We start from the raw sequence: 27879 nt of genomic DNA, 5'->3' as shown, positions 1-27879 counted from the left end.
CGACGCCGTCCCCGCGCGGCGCCGGTTCTCCTGCGCCGGCTCCGGGCGGCGCCGTCCCCATACCCTCCCCGAATCCGGGCGCGGAGTCGGACCGGCGTCGCACGACGCCGGGCTCGACGCCGATGGGGCCTGTGAACCCCGAGGAGCCGGTCTACATTGTTGACTTCGAATATGGAGATGATGTGGAGTACGGTGAGGGTTGGGAGGGGTCTGAGGACCCTCTGTCACGTGAGTGCCAGTATGACGTGGACTGGACAGGTGATTTGGGTGATGCCAGTGGTCTGGACGACTCTCCTAACCCTGGCTTTGTCTCTCCTCCTTCCGTGGCGTCGGAGGAAGGGGCTGCCTATTCAGTGGTGTTGATGAGGGCTGCCAAGGCCTTACACCTTGAGCTCCCCGTCGCGGCCGTGAGGCCTAACATCCTCACTGAGGTCTTCAAACCGCAGTCATGCCCACAGGAGCCACTGCTGCTGTTTAACGAAGCCTTGTCAGACGTTCTGTTGGGCACGTGGTCCAGGCCCTCTTCAGGTTCGCCTGTTGATCGGAACGTGGCCAGACGCCACCGTCCTTGTCCGGACGACCCCAAGTTCCTGTCCACCCATCCCACCCCTGAGAGTCTGGTGATCCAGGCCTCGACTTCCCAGACCGCATTCCCGTCGGCCCCGCCCGACCGGGAATCTAAGAGGTATGACCAGTATGGCAAAAAGGTCTTCTCGTCCCTGAGTTTGGGACTGCGGTCTTGCAACACCGCTTGCCTCTTGGGCCGCTACACCCACTCTGTGTGGGATACGGTCGCGGAACTGCTGCCAGAATGCCCCATGGAGGTGCGGGCGAAGCTCGGCAAGGCTGTCGCTGAGGGCCGAGACGCAGCTAAATATTCCATACGGTGCGGTCTTGATACGACCGACTTGCTGGGCAGAGCGATGTCCACGACGGTGGCGATTCGTCGCCACACCTGGCTGAGATCCGCCAACTTTTCGGCAGATGTCCAAAATGCCTTGATGGACATGCCGTTTGATGGCTGTCGCCTGTTTGGTGACAAGGCGGACCACGCGCTGGAGCGCTTCAAGGACTCCAGGGTCACGGCCAAGTCCTTGGGTCTCTCGACCCAGCGCCAGCAAACGGGTTCGTTTCGCTCCTTTCGTGGCCAAGGAAGGGGCGTCCCCACACGTGCTGCCAGCCACGCGCCGCAACAATCCTTTCAACGCGGTGGCGGCCGTGGAAACCGCCGTGGAGGCGGTCGGGGTCAACGGGGGGGTCAGACCACACCTCCCCCCGCAGCATCAGCCTCCAAATCCTCCTAGTCCGTGCTTTCAGGCCCATGTGACGCCAGGGGGTGGCAGGGTTCGCCATCGCCTCGCCCGCTGGCGCGCAGTCACATCGGACAGGTGGGTGCTGCAAATCGTCCGAAGGGGCTACTCCCTCCCCTTCGAGACCACTCCTCCAGCCATGCCACCGCAGAACCACCGTGTGTCGGGGGACCACTTGACACTTCTGCAGGGGGAAGTTACGGCCCTCTTGGCCAAGGGGGCCATCGAGCGCGTTCCTGGGCCAGAAGTAGGACGTGGTTGCTATTCCCACTACTTTCTGGTGCCCAAGAAGGACAAAGGGGGCCTACGTCCTATCTTGGATCTACGGAACGTCAACGGCTTCCTCCGGAAGGAGAAGTTCAAGATGTTGACATTAGTTCAGGTCTTGGCTGCTCTAGACCCGCAAGACTGGATGGTGGCGTTGGACTTGCAGGACGCGTATTTCCACATCCCCGTGCTGCCGGCCCACCGGCGTTACCTGCGGTTCACGGTAGGCCAGGAGCACTTTCAGTTTATCGTGCTCCCCTTCGGCCTTACCAGCGCCCCACGGGTGTTCACAAAGGTGATGGCGGTGGTCGCAGCCCATCTGCGCAGGTTGGGGGTTTCAGTCTTTCCCTACCTAGACGACTGGTTGTTGAAGGCGGGCTCGCCCCAGACAGTCGTCCACCACCTTCAGATGACGGCAGGCCTCTTGCACGACCTGGGGTTCTCCATCAATGTGCCGAAATCACACCTGTGTCCCTCTCAAAGCTCCTTTTCATCGGAGCGGTTCTCGACTCGGCGCAGTTTCGGGTTTGTCCTCCGGAACGGCGGGTCCAGGATATACAGGCTTTGATTCCCATCTTTCAGCCGCTATCCCGGGTTTCGGTCAGGTTGACGCTGCGGCTGCTGGGGCTGATGGCTTCCTGCATCCTTCTGGTGCATCACGCCCGGTGGCGGATGCGGGCTCTGCAGTGGGACCTGAAGTTTCAGTGGGCCCAGCATCAGGGCAACTTGTCCGACCACGTCTTGATCTCAGAGGGCACTGCGAGACAACTGCAGTGGTGGCTTACGGACCGCGATTGGGTCAGAGGCAGATCCCTCTCCCTTCCCCCAACCGGAGCACGTTGTCGTGACGGACGCGTCCCTCCAGGGCTGGGGGGGCCACTTGGGAGAGGCGGAGATCAGAGGCATCTGGTCTCCGGCGGAGTCCCGGCTCCATATAAACCTGTTGGAGTTACGGGCGATTCGTCTAGCACTGAAGGCATTCCTCCCCTTTGTCAACGGGAGTGTAGTGCAGGTGTTCACGGACAACACCACCGCCATGTGGTACTGCAACAAACCGGGCGGGGTGGGGTCGTGGACCCTTTGCCAGGAGGCTCTGCGTCCCTGGCAATGGCTGGAACGTCAGGGCGTAACTCTGACGGTTCAACACCTGGCAGGTTCTCTGAACGCCAGGGCGGACGAACTCAGCCGTCGGTGCTCTATGGATCACGAATGGCGTCTGAACTCGGACGTGGCGCGAGGCCTCTTTCTGCAATGGGGAGAGCCTTGGTTAGATCTATTCGCCACAGAAGAGAACGCGCAATGTCATCAGTTCTGCGCGTTGGAGTTTCCAAGACGGCACTCGCACGGCGACGCCTTTCGGCGCGAGTGGAGTTGCAGTCTGTTATACGCCTTTCCGCCTATACCACTTCTGCCCAGAGTGCTGAAGAAGATCAGGCGCGACCGGGCCCAAGTTATCCTTGTGGCTCCGGACTGGGCTCGAAGGTACTGGTATCCCGAGCTACTCAGCATGTCAGTCGGTCCCCCGATCCGCCTGCCTCTTCAGGAGGACCTTCTGTCGCAGCAGCAGGGGACGGTCCTCCACCCGAACCTGTCCAGTCTCCACCTCCATGCTTGGAGATTGAGCGGCGGCAGTTGAGGCCATTTGACTTGCCTCCTGAAGTCTGTGATGTGATTCTGGCAGCCAGGCGTCCCTCCACAAAGTCGGTATACGCCTGTCGGTGGAACAGATTTGTGGCATGGTGCACAGCAAAGGCTGTGGACCCTCTTTCTGCCCCTCTTTCCGAGGTTCTTCTTTTTCTTCTCTCTCTTGCCCAGCAGGGCTCTGATCTGGTCACTATCAAGGGCTACCTTTCAGCTCTTTCGGCCTTTCTGAGGCTGCCTGATCAACCTTCTTTGTTCAAGTCCCCTGTTGTAACGAGATTCTTGAAGGGCATCACACACATGTTTCCTCCTGTTCCGTTTGTGATGCCTCAGTGGGACTTGAACCTTGTTCTAACGTTCTTGATGTGTGCTCCCTTTGAGCCACTTCATTCCTGTCCTCTCCGTCTCCTGACTTTAAAGACGGCTTTCCTGGTTGCCATCACCTCTGCCAGGAGAGTGAGTGAGCTCCAGGCTCTTTCTGTCAAACCTTCTTTCTTGTCCATTCATCCAGACAAGGTGGTTCTAAGGACTAGACCTTCTTTCCTGCCCAAAGTAGTTTCTGCTTTTCACATCGGGCAGTCCATCACCCTCCCCTCCTTCTTCCCGCCTCTGCATCCTTCAAAGGATGAAGAGCGGCTCCATCGTCTGGACCCAAAACGTGCGCTTTCATTTTACATGGAACGCACACGCCAGTTCCGGGTGGATGACCAACTGTTTGTTGGCTACGTGGGTGCGAAGAAGGGACGGGCGGTACATAAACGGACCATCTCTCGGTGGGTCGTTCTGTGCATCAAAGCGTGCTACTCTTTGGCTCGGAAGGAGCCTCCTGTTGGGCTGAGGGCCCATTCCACTTGGGCCACGGCGGCTACTACTGCCCTGGGCCGGGGAGTCCCCTTGCAGGACATTTGCCAGGCGGCTACGTGGGCCTCGCTGCACACCTTTGCGAGGCACTACTGCCTGGACAGTCCAGTCCGGAGGGATGGCTTATTTGGCCGTTCTGTCCTCCAGGACTTTCTGGTGTAGGAATGTATTGGTTCGCAGACCCACCACCGGGGTTGGTATTGCTGGGGTATCTATTCTAAGGTAAGGAATCTAATACTAACGTGTTTCTTTCAGATGAACAAGTTACTTACCTTCGGTAACGATATATCTGTAAGAAACATTAGTTAGTATTAGATTCCTTACCGACCCACCCATCCTCCCCGTTCTGCGAACTGATACCTAGGGTTAAGGACATCCCTTTCAGGGCCCTAGTTTTCAAATGGCACCAGTGTTGGTTCTCACATGGCTCTGCGTGTTTTGGCGCGGAAAAGCTGTGTGCAAAGAACTGACGTCAGCGCGCGGAGGCGGCGTCTATATACTCCAGCGACGTCATCACGGCGCACAACGCCGACGACTGACGCAGAGCCGCAGGGGACGCCTGCAGACGACGCCTACCGACGCGCAGGGGTACTGCTACGCAAAAGTTTCCGGATCCAGACTGACGCCTGGGGATATTCTAAGGTAAGGAATCTAATACTAACTAATGTTTCTTACAGATATATCGTTACCGAAGGTAAGTAACTTGTTCATCGATTCTCTACCTAAAGTTAGGTGTACACCAGAAGGAGAACAATGTAGGGTTGCATACAATCTTTTTAATAAATCCAGACCCAACAGATTTTCACCACAACCAGTAGTTAAAATAAGTGGAGCCTCTAGATCATAAGAACCTATCGAGATGGGCAAAGGTTGAGAAATTGGGTTTTTGACTGGGGCGCCAGAAAATCCTACGGAAATATTGGTTAAGCCAGACAAAGGTGCCCCAGGGAGTTTAGACTGGATGATGGAACTCTTTGTTGCACCAGTGTCCAATAGAAATGGCTCTGAAACACCTAATGTAACTACCTCAACATAAGGCCCATTCTGATCCACTGGAACTGATATGACTCCCTCACTTTGTCTATGGCTGTCCTAGCTGGTATGAAAATCTTAACTCTCATTCTCATTACTATAATTATCATTCTAGTATTAAGCAGATTGAGTTTTTTGTTGGTCAAAATAATTCATGGAAGTTTGAGTGGAAAAAGAACGCTGATGCTGATCATAAGATGACCTACCTCCGTCCCCTACCCCTAGGTGTTGACTGATAGCCACCTCGGCTACGTGACCCAGACATATCACTAGTACGATGTAGCAAAACCTGACAACTATTCTTGAAGTGACCTTCCTCCTTACAATAAGCACACTGATTAGGACCCAATGGAGACCTTGGAACAAAGGGTTCAGGTTTCGGTAATAACCTCTGAAATTGGGGATGTGACTAATACGTACGCTGAGCAGAACGAGGAGGATAAGCTTGTTGTAAAAGAACCTTCGTTTTGAGGTCTTTATTTTTCTTTTCCGTCTTCTCTTTTTCCTCTAAATCCCTATTCTCGTGGTATTGAACCATCGGCAAAATTCCCGAAGGCGTTGCCACAGGCCACGCACTTTCGGACATTTTGAGTCTTGTAGATAATTCTGGCAATAAATTGGAGACAAACTTATCTACAAACAATCTTTGGCCACCAGGCGTAGCCATATCTTGCCCGCTGTGATCAACAAATGATTCCTCGAAATGCCTAAAGAGGTCAGATACTGACTCATCCTTCTTTTGCTTACAGGCAGACAATTTGTCCCAATTAACTGCTTGTGCTGGCATCAGAGTCTTCATTAGTGTGATTTTGTCGGGTAATTCTGTAATCATTTGTTCTGGTTTAGCTCCACCCACTTGTCTTTGGTCTGCTTGTGAAATGGCAGCCCAATTACCACCTAGCTCTACAGCATGATCCTCCTTACGAATCTTATTCCATATTTCAGATGGGACTACTTGACCCATCAACATGTCTATATCAGATAATGTTAGAGTGCAAGAGGACAACGTTTGCGTTAATTCTTTATAATATCCTGCCGGATTTTTACGTGGATCAGGTACTGCTTGCTTTAATGCAATAACCTCTGATCTTTTCCACGGAACATGTACCCAAACTTGTTGAAAATGAGCAGCCACAGGGTGAGCTCCTCCTACAGCATCACGCCATACTGGTTGTACCTCTCGCATAGGGTATAATTTGTCTGTTGTAACAATTCCTTCTGCCCCTGAGTTTTTACAAGATAGAAGAAATTCAATATTGCATCTTTATAATCTTGTCCTATCACTGCTCCAGAAGCTACTTTCCTTCTTAATTCTATTAATCCGCGGTGGGCCATTTTGAATTTGACCATCCCACATTTAAATCAATACCTCACACATGAGATCAAACACATAACGCTTGAGTGGGTGTAGGCCATTGCATAGCTCAATCTTGAATATCAGATGACCCATACATATTACCATTTGTCATCCATTTTCGAGCCTGAGATTGAAGTATTGCTTCCTCATGGAGGTCAAGATGACTATGACCTCGAAGAGTTCTTTTCGTAATAGGGGAATTACGAACTCGGTCTATTATATGGGAAAAGACTGAAAAGAATCCACTCTCCTTTCTCCGAACCGTTTGTGAGGTAGAAGCTTGTGACAAAGGAGTAGATGTGGAGACATGTGTTGATGTGGGAGGCATCACCGGGACTACAGGACCCACAGGAGTAGCTGGGATCATATGTTGAGGCACAGGCAGAGGTGGAGGTATAACAGGTAATATAGCAGGTACTGGTGGAGGAACCAAGGCCTGGTACATAAGGCGGTGGAGCAGACAACATAAGGGACATCAAGGGATCTTTTTCATTCTCCTCATCTAATGATGTAGAAGTGGGCAAAGCTGGATAACCTTTATCTACTGTCATACGATGTTGTCTTTCTGAAACCTCAATTGCACGATCAGTTTCATTTTCTTTAAATTTCTGAGCAGCCTGTATAACAGACATTTCTTTTTCCTTCCTGTCTTTTTGCTTGTTTAATTTCTTTCTGTTTTGATTCCTTTCGCCAAATGCGAAATGAGTCCAACATTGCCGGCCGGGCTTTTCTCTTAAATAATCTTTCATCTAAATTATCCAACACACATGGCTCAAAACTACCATCCTTCGGCCATTGTAAAATACCATCATTCTTAGTGTATTTTCCCCAAAGGTCGACAAAGATAATAGGACCAGTTCCATGTTTGGAATAAACTTCATATTTTGGAGTCCCTACTGAAGGCACACTGGACAAGTGTCTTCTAATCGGGAATCTCTTAAGCAACAACACCAAAACCATCTCTTGAACTTACAGAAACCAGGCATCGTTATCTCACTGGCCTCTTACTAACATCAAGGGGTTAATCAACTAACACAGTACAAATGTACTCACCCCTCAGCTTCGATTATTGCAACAATCGAATCAAAGCACAATCAAAAACAAGGTTGTGGGAGCTACCCACAATTACTTAACCAAATTGTTCTCTCACACCAACAGAGGCCCGTCTATCGTCTCGAAATGCCAGTCATCACCAAATACGAACAAAAGCAGGGAGGTGGTCAGGTTAGCAGTCCTCAGCAGCTGTCTGAAAGGAGAAGCCGCGCTGTAAAGACCTTCGGTCCACTTTTAACATGCAGGGGTCACTTATGTGGTGCGCTTCCACCAGAATTTTCTCACGTAGCTCCTCACGACCCTCGGACTTGACAAGACCTTTGACACCGCCCCACCAATTGAAGAACCAGGCCTTTAAGGGCCTAGCGGCGCAGGGCACGTTTAAATCTCCGAGTTCACCTGCTTTGTTGTACAGAGACACGGGACACTCGGTTAAGATAAGACAACAGGATTTATTAGCTGCAGCTATGCACAGTGATCCTAGAAGTACACCAATGGTATGTTCTCAGGAGACTGCCCCTTTATTCCGGGGCTCACAATCTTTTATATTCTTTTACATCTGCATAAGAACACTCCCAATGCGCAAAATTTAAACCAATGAAAAGATATGTTTTTTTGGGAAAAACAAGACGTCACATGATTAAATTATCCACACTTAGGTCATGTTTTGACTAACCTCACAGGTGATTCAGTAATGGTGTCTGAGTTAATCAACAGTGGTAGACATGTTTGTGTATTGCAGAAAAGGCTAATTTGCAAGGTAGGATAAGGCGGGAAGGACGACAATGAAAACCAACAGATGGTTTGAAACAAGGATTAGTGAGTCGGGACAAGAATACTGAAGGCCAACAGTGTGGATAATGATTAGTGAGTCAGACTGATTCCTGGAATTGACTTCACTTCAAGGATAGAGGTGTTAGTAGATACGTGGCAGTACGAAGGGCAAGAGTTTTCTGTTCGCCGCGCTGCCGGAGTGAGGGCAACACAAAATGGCAGTGCAACACAAAATGGAGTCTGAACCAAATTTCCTCATACCCATCCCCCACCCACTCGCTTAAGGCCTAAAACCCTACACTACCTCCCCCCCCTGAGCTGTCCCATTAACTTCCTCTTCCACTGCCCTAAAAACTACCCTGACCCACCGCCCTAAAACGAACCCAACTTTCCATTCCCCTCCCACTGTCCTAAGGCCTAAAACCCTGACCCCTAACACTACCATGACAACCCTGCCCTGTCCCTTAAACTACCCCAACCCCTTCCACTATCCTAGCCCGACCCCCTCCCAGCCCTTAAAAAAACACCAGCCCCACTAACCTCACTGCAGCGTCTTCCTACAGCTAGACCGCACACTGCCTCAACCCCGCATATACATGGTTACGGCATGCATGGTATAGCTTGCATAGTCTAAACACTTGTGGTTCAAACCATGGTGTTGCGACTGTTTCCCTTGCACACCCCACCCTGTGCGGAGCACTCCCAGATGATGAGGAAAGCCACTTGGGTGGGTGTGTGTGCATCCTCTAGCGGACCTGCTATTTGGTGTCTCAAGGCTAAAATGACTCACTCAGCACCTTTTTGCAGAACCTCACGCAGTTTTGAAATTTTGTAAATTGACCTGGGAGTAAGAGAGAACGTTCTCCCTCTCCCTCTCTCCCTCTCCCCCTCTCTCTCTCTCTTTCTCTCTCTTTCTCTGTCTTTCTCTGTCTTTCTCTCTTTCTCTGTCTTTCTCTCTTTCTCTCTTTCTCTCTCTCTCTCTCTCTCTTTCTCTATCTCTTCCTCTCTCTTTCTCTCTCTTTCCCTCCTCCCCCTCCTCCCCCTCCTCCCCCTCCTCTCTCTCCTTCCTCTCTCTCCTTCCTCTCTCTCCTTCCTCTCTCTCCTTCCTCTCTCTCCTTCCTCTCTCTCTCCTCCCTCGCTCTCTCTATCGCTCCCTCCTCTCTCCCCTCGTATCAGAGTGGTGACTGGAGTGAAGATCGACATAAACAATGTACTGTAAGTGACTACATTTAGGAAATATTTCCCTCCATGTTTAGTCGAAGTTGGGGAAACTCCCGCTTTGTATTTTGGTCTAAAAATGTGCTCCAACCCTGTAGTTCAGGCATCTTTTACATGTGCCCATTATTATAAATCTCTTGCTGTCTCTACTCCTTTTCCCAATCTGATCTTGGCAGCACCGTTGTAAGGGCTAGAAGGTTCTACAAAATTACCTAGTCTCCGGTCTTGATTGACTAGGCAATATCAGCTTAGGAGCTGCATCATCAGAAGATTGCGCTCATTTGACTTTTGATTTTTCAAGAGGTGCACCTGTCTTTATCTAGAGCATTTATACAGTACTCCGAATCCCACAGAGCAACAGGGTAATCCCTTGTTGAACATGTCATGTTGAACATGTCACAGGAGGAAGGGCTAGGTATTATTGCAGCTTAGTAGGAAAATCAGTCCGACCAGATTTAGTTGCTGAAGTTGGACAAGACCAGAATATTTTTAGCATTTTTGACTGATGAGGAACGTTTGAGCCAAGGATTCATTTAGAAGAGCAAATAAGTCTTTGGCACTTTGTTTCCGCTGTTCTGATATATTTTTCCATGAGGTTGAATTTTCTATTCGAGTAGCATGGTGGTTAGCAATTCATTTTGGAGTCATACTAAATTGGAGAGAAAACCTTATGGACCAGCTTCCTGTGCTGCGAGGATGACCAGGCGATGCTAGTCCAAGTTTGGTTCCTGAATTGTAAAAGTCAGTCTTCGCAAACATTTGACTTTGATACACAAGTGTGTTTTTCCACGCTGAAGCAAAGAAGCTTCACACACACCTTACGACTTAAACAATTGTTACTTTGCATCTCTATCAGATGCCTCTTCACCTGTGTACCCATTCAGCTAAATCTGATGGTTTCAACCTACGCTCTAAAGAATTTGCACATTGTCATACTCCAGTTCTAGATCAGACAAATTTGTTTCCCTCAAAACTAGGAAGTCCGAAGGGTATGGGTCTAGTAGAGCAAACCTTTACTGTGCGAGCCTCTTACAGCCACTTCTGTGTATATCTTTTACATGCTAAAAACATCTTTAGATATTTACTAAGTTTGAATGTTTTACAGTGTGAATCCTTTTCTGGATTCACATGCTTTGCATCATTCCGCCATCTAGTGGTTAGGTCCGGAATTGTCTTTATTTTTTTCTCTGGTTTTGGTCGCTGTCGATCACCATTTGGTGCCAGGTGCATGCCCTGTGTGATGTCCGACAGTATCCTGGAGGTCGACGTACGTGGTGGCCATCAACAGATTCTTTTTTCCGTCGTTGGGTCTGGAAGCAAGATGGGAAGCTCTGAAGATTTGTCATTTTCCCAAAAAGTTTTGAAAAAGAAGCCGATCGAAGAAGAACATCGATAATCGACTTCACGGATAAGTTGTCAATGATCATCAACGCCGTGAGAGAGGAAGAACCAGAGAACCACGCTGGTCCACAAATGGGGAAGAAGGGGCGATGGAGAATACCCCCTTCAAGTTATGTCCCAAGTGCCACCACAAGTACGCACAAAGAGACCCACAAGACATCTGCAACCTCTGCATGCTCTAAGACCACCAGGACAAGGACTGAGGACTGCGCAGCGTTCCTACCGAAAACTCTTAAGAACACGTCTAAGTCAAAGGCAGGCCCACTACGCCACTATGTCGCAGACAGCAAAGAAAACCTCTCTAAGGGACCTGGGTTTCTCCGGCGACACCGAGGAACAAGGAGCACCAGTGGAGTCAACGCACGAGGGATTGGATGTCGAGGTCCTAGAGGGGGACTCCGAAAAAATCCACGCTGAGAAAAAGGCTAAGGATCTGAAAAAGAAAGCAGAAAATGTAAGACAACTTAAAAATCCATGGGAACAGACGGGCCACAAGCACAAGGCTCTGTTGCTTTATTTTGCAGTGTAGAACATTTAGTAAAAGCACATTCCTATAATTGTTTTATAGTTTCCTCAGTTTAGGCATAAGCTTGGCAATGCATTCCTTGAGGGTGGTGTAACAGGTGAATCCGAATGACCTCTTATTGGGTGGCATATAAATCCTTCCAGGTTTGTTGATAGACTAGTAGCTTCTTGTTAATTTTGCTGAATAGTTTGAATTCTGTTTTACTGGGATTGAGCTTCTGAAGTGAGGACATTATTTTAGCACTTGTTGTCCAAGTAGTCATTTAATGGTTTTATGTTTTTAAGTTCACCCCTGTTTTGGGTTTACATGTGAAACCCTTTTTCATTAGCATCCCAATCCTTTTTAGTTCTCAGCTAGACAGCACACGCATGTTCTATTTTCGAGGCATGTTGTATCTACAGTATGGGCTTTGGGCACTGCCCATTTTTTTCATTGGTTTCTCTTACTGTCCTTTGTAAACGCTGGCTTTTGTTTGGTGAATACACTTGGTAGTCCCTCCTTTTGGACTTTTGTAACCTCCCATGAGCACTGCCCCTGTTGCATGTGCTCTTTCTGTTATTTGTGATACTCTGTAAGCACTTTTTTTGCCTACCCAGCTCGTGTTTTTTTTTATTGTAGTTCGTTTTTTTACTCAGTGCACCGGCTTGATGAAAGGTTTACGGTGCTTTGCCGTGCTTGTTTTGTTTAAGACTACAACACTTGAGCAATTTCTATAGTAAGCTTTGTTGATAATTCCATCACAGAGGAAATCCGGCAGCAGCAGGTTTTATTTGCCAAATGGGGTATAGAATTAAAAAAACCTGCTCCCACCTGCTACCCTAGCCCCACTTCAACAACTAAAGTCATCAGAGGGCTTGTTGAGAGGCGCAAAAGGCCCACAACACCAAAGCCCAAGAATTGGCAAAAATCAAGAGGGGAGGAAAATTACCATAACCTTCGTCCATCCGGAAGCAGGAAAACACACAGGGCAAAGGAAACTGAACCCAGCCGGATTCCGCCAATGAACGGCATGAACAAACTCATACAAAGCTAAAACAATAGACCACAGGTGTAATATCTGCTCTTGGAATGTAATGGCCTAAGCTCAAAACTAGAAGATCCGGACTTCATGGAATTTTTCAACCAGCACGATTTAGCCCTCTTTCAAGAGACATGGCAGACAAATTCTTCACCAATAGTAGGATACAAAGAATATCTTAACCTGGCCGAGAGACTCGAAATATGGTAGAGCTAAAGGAGGCCTTTCAATCTATGTCTCGACTCACATCTCTTGGCAAGCCTCGGAATTAGATTTAGACACAACATGGATGCTATGTATCAAATTAACAGCCCCTAAATCCTTCAGCTTACTAATACTGAACATATACATCCACCCATCATCCAAAAAAAGAGATTCAATATCGATACCCCAGCAGCAACACTGGATACACTTAAACTTGCTCACCCACACTCCCAATATTATTTTATCAAGAGATTTTAATATGAAATTACTAAATCTCAGGAAAGAAAGTCCAACAGGCCACGTTCCACCTAGCAAACAACGTGATACACATGGTAATAGATGCGCTTCCCTGTTGGAAGAACGATCATTAGGCGTGTTAAACGGACAAGTGACATCAGAGAGCCATCCAGCATACACCCGGGTAACGCAGAAAACCTGCTCAATCATTCATTATACATTAACAGACCTAGACCTTCTTCCACATATCACTAACTTTGAAATCAAAGATAGGTCAGAAAGCGACCACCATCCTCAAACCTTCACTTTACTCCTAGATACAGCCGACTCAGTAAAAGAAAAAGTGATGTCCCAACACACAAAATGTTACAACCTAAGACGTTTAATTTGGAAAAAGGAAAATATTGGTGAAATCATGGCCACATGTATAGCCCTATCGGAGAGTTTTAAAGTCAATCCATCATGTATAAAGGCTTGGGAAATATTTGCTCAAGACCTAAACAAAGAATTCTCAAAATATGGCCATAAAGCAGGCAGACCAGCAGGGGTAGGGTGGTTCACCAATAGTTTAAGGAAACAAAAAAAATCAATTGAAAAAACAGCGAAGGCGTTTGCGAACTCTAGCCCAGAATCTATTCAGGACATTTGCTCACTAATATCAAAATTAAGAAAAGACCTCAAAAGAGACTCCAAGGTGGCCAAGAAAGACTTCAGAGAAAATCTCTGGGCAAACCTCCTCCATGCCAGTAATCAAAAAGACTCCAAGCTCTTTTGGAACATGATTAACCAGCTATCGAACGGTAAGAACCGGCATTAAGAACTGGCATTTCAACTCTGACGTAATGGAGGACACCTGGAAAGCACACATTGAGCAAACCTATAATGACATCCTACCCTCCGGAGTCACAAATCAAGAAATCCCGATTGCAGCAATAGCTTATGATACATCAAAGATTGAACTGCCAGAACCACTTCTGCAGATTTCCCAAGACCGTGTCCTTAAAACCATAAAAAACTTAAGGCCTGAGGGTGCTCCAGGACCTAACGGATTGCCTAATGCATTATTCCGGCACAACCCCTCATTCTGGTCCAAAATCCCCACTCCATTATTCATACACGCACTATTGTCAGGTACGGTTCCAGACTCCTGGAGAGGAAGCATCCTAAATCCCATATATAAATCGGGCCCACGTTCAGACCCTGCCAACTACAGATTGATCGCACTCATCGATGTTGAATCTAAGATTTACGCCTCAAACTTGCTGGCAGATCTAGAAGACTGGGTGAGCTATACAAATTTGATTCCAAATACACAAACAGGATTCCTGGCTGGAATGGGCACCCTTACCAATATCTCTGTGGTCACACTCCTAGCCAATCAAGCTATGGCTAAATCCCGCTCCCGCTACGCCTGCTTTATTGACCTCAAAGCAGCATTCGATGAAGTACAGAGGGCAAAGCTCTGGGTCAAAATGCAAAGCTTGGGGGCACCAACAAAACTTTTGGAGGCAATTATCAATCTTTACTCGGATACATGGGTCCAAATAAAAAAAGGAGACAGGCGCAGCATAACAAGTAAGATCCAAACTAAAAACGGTTTGAAATAAGGGTGCGTGCTGGCCCCTGGCCTCTTCAACATTTATACCGCCGACCTCGAGAAACACCTTCAATAAGTTCAAACCGACCCCCCCAAAACTGGGCAAAACACTAATCACCAGCCTTCAATATGCAGATGATATCGCCCTTCTATCACAAACACCGATAGGCCTGCAACGATCAATGACCCAACTGGGAGCCTATACCATCGCATCTCAATTAACAATTAATCTCAAGAAAACTAAGGTGCTGTGCTTCTCAAAACAACATAAAACAGGGTCAAAAGGTAAATTCATCTGGAACCTAGGTGACAAACCAATAACCCAGGTGACAGGTAACAAATACCTAGGGTTTCAACTGGATCAAAACCTCGAATTCAAACATCAGCTGAATCAAGTGAGAACAAAAGCAAAACAACTTCTTTACGCCTTCAAAATTTTACACAGGAAATTAAAAGGCTGCTCAACAGGGCATCTGCTGAAGGTAATCACAGCAAAATTCATACCAACCATATTATACGGGTCGGAAATAATGCTTTCAAAAGACTCAGCCGCCCTTAACCAAGCCCAATCAAGCTTCTTCAAAAGGTTGTTCTCAATTCCTCAGCACATTTCTCAAGCCCAGATTCGACTGGAATACGTGCTAAAAAAACAGAACCCAGCCAGACAAGGGGCGGTTGTAAAATACTATTGGCGGATGAGGCAAGCGGAAGATAACACATTAGCCCACTCCTGCTGGGAAGAAATCGAAAAGCAAGCGAGGCTAAATAATTCCATCGCCACAGTCCTAAAAGGATCACTCAAGGACTTACACCTCGAGGGGGCATGGCATACAAACACCTCTTTCTCTGGTTTCAAAAAGGCAGTAAACAGCGCAACCAAACAAATTTCCCAGCTAATGGATAAAACTGCATTCTCAAAGAAAAACACGCTTGGGCAGTGATTCGTTCTTATCAGTTGCTTAAACCACAACCATACTTGTTAGACCACTTTTCACAACACAAAAAGCATTATCTGACTATGTTACGGTTGGGGTCATTCCCCACGAAGGACCTAACCCCAAAATGGAAACAAGTATGGTTAACAAAAGAATGCCGGCTGTGTGGACAAGGAGAAGAGATCCTCTTACATCTCCTATGCATCTGCCCCACACTCCTAGAAATTCGGAAAAGGGACCTCCGCAAGTTGTTGATAAAAAACCAGCTACGGACATGCAGAGCTGCAGTCATACAATGTCTTGGAGGCCACTCCATTGAACTATCTTGTAAAGCCATTATGCTTTGGAAAATGGCAGCCAAAGAATTAGACAACAAACACGAATGAACTGGAGCGGTTCCGTTAAGACTGCTTGGACACTTCCTTTTCTCCTGCACCAACATTATTTCTGGTCTCCTTGTTCAGAGTACCGCCTCTCACTGTTCAAAATGTCACTTTAATATAAAAGTTTACTTTATGTATTATCTATGGATGATTATCTAGGTTCTAACAGTATTGTTTTAATCTTTTAGCACCTTTTTAACCCTCCTCTATTTATCTATTTATGCATTTTCTTCAACATGTTTTCTATTATTGAACTTTTTCCACTCTTTTATGATTTTTAACGAGATCAAATAAAAGTATTTCTGACTGACTGACACTACACATCAGTATGTAATTCCAAACCTAATGCATGCACATTCTAGCGTTTTGTGTTCTTTAACACAAACTGAAAAGTTGTACGACCAACAAAGCTATTAAAGTGTATTTGTTGATTGTTTTATACTGGAATTAAATATCGCTTACTACCCCGGCAAGGCGTCTACACGCTTTGTCTTTCTTGCCCCTTAGGAACAGTGAACCCAAGCTCTCATTATTTGAAATCGTCACTTTGTGTGGTTGCCACTAATGTGAGCAGGCACCCAGGATAATGTGCTGCATGGTTAAACACTTATAAGGCACCAAAGGCAAGACCTGTTGGCTATGCCAATGCTGGTTGTTGTGCAGCTGGCACGTATCAGCAGTTTTGTTGACACACCATGAGCTCACACTTTCTAAACAGAAGGGATGTTTGACCAGAGGATTCTGAGGAGAAATACAGTTATACTGTTTGTCACTGAAATCTGTAATGGGAAAGGAACTGAAGGAAGGGTTTTATTTTTGGATAAAAGATTAGCTCTAACCAGGATAGTGAAAGTTCGACCTAGCTACACATGACTGTTTTATTTTGCTCCAGGTGCCAAGGAATTTGCTTCTGATAAAATTTCCTTTTAAGCAAGTATTGGAAATCTGTAAAAACTCAAATAGTTTTCCTTCATGTAAAAGCGAATGGAGACTGATTGTGCAGCAAATTTCTTGTGAACAGGCAGTCTTTTAAATTTCTTCATTGTTTTAACACATGATGGACTGAAAAGGAGTGGGGTTAGAAGGCAGAGGAGGAGACGGGAGGGTACGAAGGGGAGGGCATAGGGGGAGGAATTTGTTTACAGGCTGCTAGAGGTTATTTAGGCACGTTCAGCTATGCTGGATTGTGGGGATAAATCTTCTTGTGTAAGATGATTGATGCGTCCTAATAATGTTGTAGTCTTCTTTAACGAGGGCATCCCCCCTCACAGTCCAGTGGGATGTGCACTGAAGGTGCAGCGATTATGTAAAATTCTGCAGTACCGCTGCATAATAACATTTACAGCTGGCTTGCATCTTTCAAGCATGGTATCTTCAGTAAGTCATTCCTCGCTCACACTGCTGCTGGCCCACTTCACAAGAAATACTGTTTTCAATGAAACACTGGCAGAAATTTGTAATAGTAAACATAGGTGGCTACTTTTAGGGAAGTCTAAGGGAAACGTATATTGAGTCCATACAACTCCATTGCAGTACATGGATGCTTCTAAGTTTGTAGTAGATGCCATTGCAGTCTTTGATCTACTTTGGCGCTGACACTGGGACAAGACGGCAAGAGAATTAGCAGCGTCATATACAGGGTATTTTAATGCTATGTTATTTGCCTGATGTTAATTGAAAACTAATAAAAATATATAATAAAAAAATGGATGCTTCTCAGTCAGTGCACTACAGTATGACTATTTAAGAAGCATTATACAACAAATGCTGCACAATAAAATGTGAAATGGCAGAGATTATTATTATTATTAAGGGGCATTTCTAGAGCGCCTGGTTACGCAGAATGCGTGTCCCCGCGCTGAACTGAAGCACTCCGAGGGAGAAGTAGGGGAGGAGCCCACTTATTTTGAAAAGAGGTAAGTTTTTAATTTCCTCCGGAAACTAGGTTCGGAGGGGTCCAGACGGAGATTGAGAGGTAAATTATTCCAGCTTTTTGCCGCCAGGTATCGGAAGGATCTTCCTCCCATACGGGCCTTATTCACCCTAGGGACCTTAAGTAAGCCTCCATGCGAGGAGCGCAGTGCACGAGTTGGTGCATACCTTGTAATAAGGTTCTGGAGTGGTGCTGGCGCTTTTTTAGCGAGGATACGGTGGCAGGTACAGAGGGACTTAAATTCAACTCTGCTCCTCACTGGCAGCCAATGGAGTGACTGGAGGGCGGCCTTGGAGTTCGATCTTTTTGGGAGGTTTAAGATGAGGCGAGCTGCAGCATTCTGTAGCACCTGAAGTCGATTTATCGCTTTACAGGTAGATCCCAAATAGAGTAGATTGCCAAAGTCCAAGCGTGAGGTGACTAGGGCATGCACCAGCGTTCTGCGGGCGGACGTAGGAAGGAGAATTAGGACTTTCCGCAGAGTTTTTAGAATGCTGAAGCAAATGCCCGTCACCCTGTTAATCTGTGGTCCGAAGGACAGGTCAGTATCTAGCCAGACCCCGAGATTTCTGACTTCTTTCCGAGGTGTGGGGGCCTCGCCTAGGCATGGTGGCCACCATGCCGACGTCCAGACAGATGGGCTGCCTCCCACTACGAGCACCTCGGTCTTGTTGCCATTTAATTTCAGGCAATTAGTGGACATCCAGGTAGCAAGATCTTGCATGCAAGCCCTGAAACTGTCCATGGCAAGACCGGGTGCACGCGAGAGGGAGACAACCAGCTGTGTGTCGTCGGCATAGGTAACAATTTGTAGTCCGTGTCCCACCACAATTGGAGCCACTGGAGATGAAGATGAAGCTTAATGTCCAAAAACACTCGAACAAACAATATGAAATTGAAGTATTTTTTTAAGAACAGCAGACAGAGCTTCCATAGTACATCAGGGCCCAGGAGATCCCAATACTGACGTAGAATTCAAAGGAAAATACCTACAGATTCTAAAATAGAATAAATACACAACTAATAATATGACAGTAGAATGATGCATCATAGCCGTGCATCATACACCCATAGAAAGGGACGACGTGGTGTGGCCTTCAAGAAGGCCTTCGCAGTATTTCTCATTACTACTCTTTTTGGTGATTAAATGAGATTTGGCAATCACAAAACCTGCCTCTGACCAACATAAAAAATAATGCTTTTGTATTTCCTGCTAAAGGGTTGGTCATGGAAGCAGTTAAAACTAGGTGAGGTAATTGTAATGAAAATATAAACTGTGGCAATTAACTCTTGAACTGTCTTGGTAAAGGAGATCATAATTTTTTAGAGTCATAAAAATGTGGCATTTGATGCAGGCGTTTTACTGTTGAAAAGCTTATGTAATTATTTTTAAAATTCTTTATTTTAGGGATATCGTTAGTAACTGTTCATTCGTCTACGGCAAATGCAATTGGAAAGCAGCTCCTTCCTAAAACGTTTGGACAGTCTAATGTTAATATTGCACCACAAGTTGTAAGTACACACTTGGAAAATTTACTGAACTTTTAATGTTTTTAAGTTTGTCCTAAATATTTTCACTATTGGCAACGTTTTTTATGTTAATTTTTTAAAGTAAACATTAAAGATGATAAAGAAAGTGAAGACTGAAGGTGGGTGAATACCGAAGTTGGAGTACGTCCAACATTTTGTCTTTCATAAATACCTATGCTCCAGTACCCACTACCATAGCAGTAACAGCATTAAATGTGATAAAAGAGTGGGAAGTGGTAATTAGACTCGTCTTAATTACAACGGTTACACAATACTGCTCGACCCACTGCTAGCTCATACACGTGAACTGTAGTTGAAGGTATGTAGCTTTTTCTTTTCCCCCCAATTTGCTTGGTAGATGTCCAATGAAGCTATAAATGTTTGCGCGTTGAGGATTGACGCTCTGGAGACTTTGCTGCCTTTTGGCTAGGTTCATCATACATAAAATATCACATCTATACAATGGTGCTCTTTTTTTCATTTTGTATTCAAAAATAATTTTATCATGTGGGATTTACTCTGAATGGGCATGGTACTGCTGGGGTGTCAGTGCCACCATAATATTTATCTCTACAGTGGAAAGCAAAGGGAGTGCACTTCCTTTAGGCACTTAGTGATGATGGCAATCACTCTGGGATTACTCCAGGAAGGAAGGGGGTTCTCAAAATAAATAATCTGTATTATGTAGAAGATGATGCTCTATAACTTGAATGTCCAATGAGCCTCTTACTAAAAAAAAAAAAAAGCCATGTTTACTGGGCAGATTAAAAAAATACACTTAAATAATGCACCTAAAAACACAAGGTTTTAGCACCATCTATGCCAAAGGTACTTCCTCACCATCTTTATAAGTCCATTGCGCTCCACACAAGGTTTCTAAATAAAATTTACTTCCATTCTACATGAAGTACTGAGGTTTGACAGGACTCTCCTATCAGAAGTGTTTTCCTTCTTCAGGAAAGAAATGGGCATATTGACTGCCTGCATATGGCCAACCATCCCATCCCAGTAGCCGACTGTCCCATAGAATGCTCTTTAACAAAAAATAGCTGCCCCTAAAAAAACATCCCAAATCCTTTGTGTTAAAAAGATTAACAACTAAAATGTCCAGAAATGCTCCAACGCAAAAAAAATATCACCCAAGCAGCACTGGAGTCCGCTCTGGTGCATAGTCAAGTTAATGGTCCATGAGTGGCGAGGAAACAGTGGTAGGATAAGGTATTGCAAACTAATAAAATATCAAGCCCCTTGCAGAGTACGTGTGTATGTGTTTTTTTAAATATATGAGGTCTTGCCTGTAGAGAGCTGTTGTCCATAGGTACCAATAAATACAGTGGGCTTTTGGTCAGCCCATGGCTTAACATTGGTTGACTTCCTCATCAATCTAGTCCGCCTGCTTCATTATTTGATTACTTTTCTTATATTTATCTCCCCTCTGGAGAACAGCTTCAACATCCTTTTTAATAGGATGACTAGTATCCTAACATGACTGGCATCAGGTAACCATTTCATTTTTGTTCTAGTATTCCATGAGAAAAGTTTAGATAATAACACCTTTCAGAGTTGAGACCTGTTTGCTGTACTTGTTGTAAATTGTATTTCCTTTTATGTCGTCAACTTCCCTGGCTGCCTTTTGTAGAAAAGTGCCAGGTTCTTAGGGCCCATGTTCTTTCCCTAAAACTGTACTCTTGCACTCCCAATTGGCAACCCTCTGGCCCCATGTAAGTCCCTTGTAAAAGGTACCACGGGTACAAAGGGCCCTGTAACCAGGGTAGGGCTGCAGCACATATTGTGCTTCCCTTAGAGGCCCTGTACCCTGACACACACACACACACACACACTGTCATTGCAGGCGGCATGTTTTGGTGCAGCCAATCGGAGCGAGGCCCATGCCCTCTGGAGGGTGGCATAGAAAGGGATTGTTCCCAACCTGAAACGCCCCAAAATGTCGGTTTTAGGGCCAACTCTGAACCTTGCCTCAGACAAGATGAAAAAAGGACTTAAGAGCCATGCTGAAGGAAGAGGAGGACACCAGTTGATTTTGCCCCAGACCGACGGCCTGCTCCAGCAGAATCCCAGTGTGTCTTGCAGTCAGCAGCCCCAGAACCCGGAGGACCTGCCCTTCCTTCCGTAACAAGACTTTGTCTCCCGTGAGCACAGGATTTTCTCACCAACAGATTCTGGCTCCAGCCAAATCCACCAGTTTGCACTACAATGCACCCAACACCCACGGCCCGAATTTGAGTGGCCCAACACCACGAGGAGGTCTCCCCAGCGATCCTGACCCGGGATCTAGTGATCTTTGACCTACCTCAAGTCTCCTAAAAACCTGCAGCCCATTTCTGGAGATTGACCGCGACTGGAGGTGGTCAGGAAAACCAGACGCAAAAAGTCACCCCTGCACCTGAAGCCCCACGGCCTTGGGTGGCCCAACAGACCGTGTCCTGGCATCCCACGACATCCCAACTTACCTCGCCAATCGGTGGTCGCCTCCAGAAGATCTTTGTTCTCGAGCCTGCAGTGTTTTTTCTGGCCGAAGCTTCCCCATTGAAACCACCAGGGCTCCCGACGTCGATCCAGCACCCTGAACCTGGCCGCCCCAGTTCCTCTGTGGGTGCTCTTTGTGTGCTATCTTGGATCCCCTTTTGCCCTGAGCTAAACTCTAGGATTTTTGTTCCCACATCCAAGTGGCATGCCCCTGAGAAGCCACCAACCGGAGGCCCCCTATCCCCATTTGATAACCTTGGGCCTCCGCATTCTGCATAGTGCCGCTGAGAGTGTTCTTTGATTGCATCCTTGACCCAACTCCCACAACCAATTACTTGCGTTAAAACCAATAACTTCATTTCCTCCCATAGGATTGCTTTGACTCTGTCTCTTTGAAAAAAGTTCGAATTGTGAAGTATGAATTGAATGAAAATGCAAGAAACTGTGTTTACAATAATTGACTGACTTAACTTTTATCTAGGAAATGTCCCAGTGTGATATCTAGGCTTATCACACTTAGTAGAAAAAGTAATCTAAAAAGAAATCACAAAGTAATTACAAAGTAACTGAAAAGTAATTTCAGCAGTTTCTGAACATTTGAACTACCTGTAACTGAATTAAACTGCATTCCACCAGAAAAGTACTATTTTACTAACCTGTACAAAGTCTTGCTTGGTTCTAAAAAATAAAATGCAATAATAAAATATTTTTATACAAAACAATTGGCCGAAGTTCAGTCTTTGAGTGTGTGGCATCCTTTCTTGCCTGAGTGTGTACAACAAATGCTTAACAGTACTCTCTGATACTGCTCTCGACACTACCATAAATAGTGAGTAAGGTATTATCTACTTTAACCTTTTTAAGCCTTTGGGGATCCACTGGACTCTGTGCACACTATACCTTACTTTGATATAGTATATACAGAGCCAACTTCCTACACCTTTCATCTGCTGAAGTTGGCAGGAGAACAAGGTCCTGGAGCTGGCAGGCATTTAGCGAGGTAGCAGTTGTACATAAGTTATGCTTCAGTTTGACTTTTCTATAAAAGGGCTAAACAAAATTCACAATACCTGGAAACGGCTCTGAGCGAAGCGAGGCTGATCCTTCACTTACCATGCTCATTTGTTAGAATTGTGTTCACCTTATTTATTGAGAAAATTCATTAATTGGTTGGTGAACTTTACTTTATTACAATCTGAAGGTGCTTATCAGTAGATATACATGAACACTTTCCAGTTCCTCGTTTATTTTTCAGTCACCACAGTATGCTTAGCTGTCTCTCAAACATCCTAATGCATTCCCTGTCAAATAAGTTATTGTTTGCTCATTATCAATAATTGACGTTTTATAAATATGTAAAATAATTTCCAGTCATTTTAGCAGCATTTGATAATGTATTCCAACTGTAGTAAAGCATAAAAAACATATCCTCTTTTCAAAGGACCAATGTTCAGTTTGGGCACTCTTGAGCTTTGTGTTTCACAGAAAGTCGTGTAACATGTTTTATCTGAGCGAAGAGCAAAACCATGTATATGTGCTGTGCTTTTTAGGTTTCGCTGGGGAACGGAGCGTAAGCTCCGCCTCCAGAGAAATCTGTAGTTTCTAGTATGGGTGCCTTGAATACGCCCCTCTGCTTCATTGGCTAGCTCCATAAATGGAGGCTAGCCATTGGAACAGAGAGGCGTCCGTCATGGCCGGACCAGATTCGGGGGCGTTCCCGAGAATTTTTGGCTTTTGGCTACGTCATGCTACGTCAGCCAAAAGCCAAAAATTCATTGCCCATGAAATCGTCCCTGCCGCCGCCCGGCGCCCGACCAGGAAGTCAGGCAGGCCGGGGGCGGGCCTCCGGGACACCCAGAACCGGAAGTAGGAGGGCGGGAGCCTACCCCGCCTCCCCCGGAAGAATCGCGGCTGCATTGGGCACCGGGGCAGGCAGGAGCCTACTCTGCGCCCCAGTGCACTCACCCGGAAGAAGAGAGGCGGCGGATGGTGCAGGCGGGGCTCCGTTGCGAGGAGGAGAACCCCGCCGCCCAGGAGAAAGGAGCCGTCCGCCTGTCCAGCCACGGGACCTCCATGCGCTGAGGAGGGGCCCGCATCCTGCCGGAACCGCAACAGCAGGAGAAGCCGGTGTGCGCAGATCTATAGCAACCCAGCTTGGCGTGCATCTCCCGCTGCCATCTCAGTGGGCGATGTACTGGATTTCTAGGCCTTGCTCTAGTTTCTGGAGTCTGGCCTTCTCCTGACCTAAGACGGTTTATTTAAAAAGAATATCAATATATGAGAAACTGTATTAATTGTATGTCAACTTTCGTGACTCGAAATGGTGTTGGTATCACCTCTGCGGCTCTGCCAACATGTATTTTGGTTCGTGCCGTCCACTCCTCCAGCCACCTACAAATGCACCGTGAATAATGGTATGTTTGTGTGTACACTTTTGTGCGTACGAATATATGTGTGTACATACTTATGTGTGAACGTACTATGTATATGCGCCTGTGTTTGTGCACGTGGGTCTGTGCGGGTTTCTTCATGTGTGTATGTCTGTCTGCGCATTGTGTATGTCTGAGTGAGTGTGCCTGTGCGTGTCAGCTCGTCCGTCTGCATGTCTCTGCATATGTGTCTACGTGTTGTTGAGTATCAGTGTGAGAGTGTGTATTGTTTGTGTGTGTCCGCCTGGGTGTGCATATATGTGCGTGTAGGGGAGGGGGCACCCATTGCACGAGGGCTGTCGTGACACCGTCGTGCCCCGAGACGAGTGCACTCTCCCGGGATACATTCAAGTAATTTTAAGGATTTTTAAAGTCCTCCGTGTAGAAGTGCACCTGGCCGTCGGTGCTGGGGCAGCGGGGCTTGAACAATAACTGCCACTCGTCACCGAGAGGCTTGTGGGGGAGGAGGTGGCGGAGGACAGGCACCGAGGGCGCAGGAGCAGGATTCACACAAACTCACCAGAAGGCGCTTCCTTCCTTCACTCGGACTTTTCCAGGCGCTGTAAGGAGCTGTGTTGTAACTGCATTAATCTCAGGGAGATTTGGGGGTGGTTTGGGGAACCAGAGGGCCGACTTAACCGTTCATCCTTAAAGTGTTGACAAAGAGTTGAGAAAGAAACACACAGTTCAAGGCCGAAAACAATTGGAGAGCTGTTGTGCATTGTACAAATATTGGATTAGGGATAGAAATGCGGATTGCGATTACTTATTGCCCATTATAGCCCCCCACCTCGTTTAGGGGGTTGGGATATAATACGGGTTGAAAAGCAAATGATGACATCCTACTGTTTTCATACTATTTTAGAGCAAGGGAACATTTTCCCGTGGCTGGAAAAACAGCAGGAAATCAAAACCCCCACTACGTAAACGAAATATTGGGTGTGTTTTTTTTAAGTTTTATCACGCCTCTGATCTCCTTAAATAAACTCGCATTTCTCTGGGAATTCTGAAATTCGAATCTTCGATCACATCACCTTTGGAACGCAACTGAATTATCCACTTACTTAAAAACCCTTTGTCCCAGCCTGGGAGCTTGTGTGTGTGTGTTGTGGCAGCAGGGAGAGGGGGTGCAGCAGATCGGCCAAGCTTCGGCCCCAACGCTAATCCTGCCCTTTGGTTTGTTTGCTAGTGTAATCTGCCTCAGCACAGTGTGTGCACTTTTCATTTTGTCTCTCCTGTTTTTTTCCTAAAATGTAGCATTGCTGCTCCGTGAGGAGTTACACAGCCGGGTTCTTGCATGCGCCCGGGAGGGGTGTGTGATCTGGCCCTTAGAGCAGTTAAGTTCCACGATTTAATTCGTTATATGAGTCCTAAATAACGATTAATAGGTTTAAGCGTGCTCTAAAGCCTTTAAAAGCATATTAAGTTGGTAATGTATGGTAATTCATGCGCCCGGCCCAGCAGAGCCATAAAGTGCGTGTAAATGATCTCCGAGGCCGGGGCCGAGCCGTGCCGGGGCATAAAGCAGCGGGTTACTGAGTGCTAGACATGGAAGAGAGACTACCGCTCCGGGGACAGGGTGTTGCATAAGAGAAGGGCACATTCCCAGTAGGGGGTAGGGGGTGGGGGGCCCTCGACCAGGAAAGGGAGACCTGCGGGGTAGGGGCTGCTGCATTAGAGAGAGGGGCCCGTTCATGGGGAGAACCACCTTGAGAGGGAGAGCTGCACAAGTGAAGGGAGGCCTGCACGAAAGGGAAAGAGAGACTGCCGCGTGCAGATGAGGGACAGCTGCATTCAGAGACTGACACACGTTCACTGGCGAGATGGACTACACCAGCATGGACCAAGGGCACAGGGAGAGTTGGCACATTCTCCAGGGGCAGGGCTAACTGCGCTGGAGAGAGGGAGGCCTGGAGTGAGATTTCTGCACTAGGGCTCAGGGGATGCAGAGGGGAAGCAGGATGAGGGCGAGGCACCTGGGAGTGGGGCTGGTGCACCCGGAAGAGGGGCGCAGGACACATGCGTCAGGCAGCGAGGCTCCTTCGCCAGGGCGAGGGGTGTACCACCGTGGGGAGCAGGGGTGGGGGTGTTCAGTTGCACAAGGGAGATAGACACTGGCACCTGCAGCAGGGAAAGGGGCTCCTGCAAGGGGGGGCTTTGAAGGGCAGCTGCACGAGGAGACAGAAATGGGGCACCCGCAGAAGGAGTGAAGGGCAGCTGCCCCGGGTGAGGGGCACCTGCAGCGGGGTAGGAACACGTGCAGCACGGAGCAGGGCTTCGGATGAGGGAAAGTGACTGACTGGTCGATAAGAGAGCGGGCGCAGCAGGAAGACACCCGCTGGACCAGGGAGACCAGGGCGGCGACACCGCGGCGGAACCAGGGCTGCTGCCTTCAGGACAGGGTGGCTTGCTTTAGCATGAGGGTGGGCACACGTTGCTGCACTTAGTTCATTGGGCATGCAGTTGGCAGCGCTAGGTTGGGTATGGCAGCACCAATGTGGCCCTGCTGACTGGACCAGGGCGAGGACTGACAACGCAATTTCTCTTTTCAACCTGGGCCTCACAACAACCAAGTGCGTCCTTGTAAAAGAAAGCAGTAGAGACCGGGGCCTTTCTTTTAGAGGGGCAAAGTTTTCTCAGTCCCGTGTACAATTATGCTGTTTGTTATGAGGTGATGCACAACAGATACTTGAAACTTCACGGGTCTGCAACAGGGCCTCTCCTCTTGATACTCTTCTGCAGGAGTAAATGCACAAGCCAGTTTTCATTGTAGTGCAAAATAAGTGAAATAGTTGCAATACAAATCGCATTTGCGAGAGTAAGCTATTGCCATTGTAAATGACAATGCCATTTATTTATCTGTTTTCAAAACTAACACATAAATAAAAAGTTTGTCATTCACAATGCCAATAGCTCAAACTTTTCCAAAGGCGAAACTGTTGCATTGTAAATGCTTGTTCTCAGTTGTGTCCTGTCCAGGTAGATAAGGATCAATTTCAAGAATGTGCAGTCCTCTATTCAATTACACATATTTAAGTTGGAGGCATGCTTGCTTTATTTTGTGTGTGTGTATATATATATATATATATATATATATATATATATATATATATATATATATATATATATATATATATATATATACTTGTTGTGAAACGAAACTGTTAGGACCTACCTTCATCGTTTAGACTCCTCATTTTAGGTAAAAATAATTGCTAGTGGCTTAATTGATCATACTTGACCCTGAAAGGAGTACCTCAAAGAGCTTTTCCTGTGAAATTCGGGATGTTCTAATTCTTTATATCACAGTATTGATTCCAAGGTAGATGGTTGCTTATTACTGCTAGTGATTAGTACTGTTGCAAGTATTGTTATTTATAGCCTTTGAAAAGTGCTGTTCTAAATGTCAAGGGCCTATCAGTTAAACTTAAAAGGATGATATTTAATGAGAAGGTATTTATTTCAGTGTGGGAGAAACCATTTACCAGAATGTAAATCTTAATAAGTTAGCGCGTCCTATGTGTAACTTATTGGAATCCATTTTGGCCATCGGGTATAGGTCAGTATAATTTCCCATAATGTTGCCAATCACAGCCCGAGTGATTGTGTATTAGCAGTTCATATGGGCACTTCCATGATTGGGTTTAAGGCTCAAGGCATTCGCCCCTCTCCTACCTTCCTGTACT

General features: G+C 46.7%; 1 protein-coding gene across 8 annotated transcripts in view; it reads left to right on the top strand.

The window, feature by feature from the left end:
- TFDP1 (transcription factor Dp-1) overlaps nucleotides 1-27879 on the top strand; it is a 531476-nt gene that overhangs the window by 181238 nt on the left and 322359 nt on the right. For all 8 annotated transcript variants that reach the window (XM_086934690.1, XM_086934693.1, XM_086934687.1 and 5 more), the window contains exon 4: nucleotides 19156-19259. In XM_086934690.1, coding sequence (XP_086790816.1) covers nucleotides 19156-19259 — 104 coding nt within the window. The remainder of the gene's footprint in view (nucleotides 1-19155; nucleotides 19260-27879) is intronic.

The sequence above is a fragment of the Lissotriton vulgaris genome, chromosome 8, assembly GCF_964263255.1.
Source record: "Lissotriton vulgaris chromosome 8, aLisVul1.2, whole genome shotgun sequence".
NCBI classification, from domain to species: domain Eukaryota; kingdom Metazoa; phylum Chordata; class Amphibia; order Caudata; family Salamandridae; genus Lissotriton; species Lissotriton vulgaris.
This window is presented reverse-complemented; position numbering and strand designations above follow the sequence as displayed.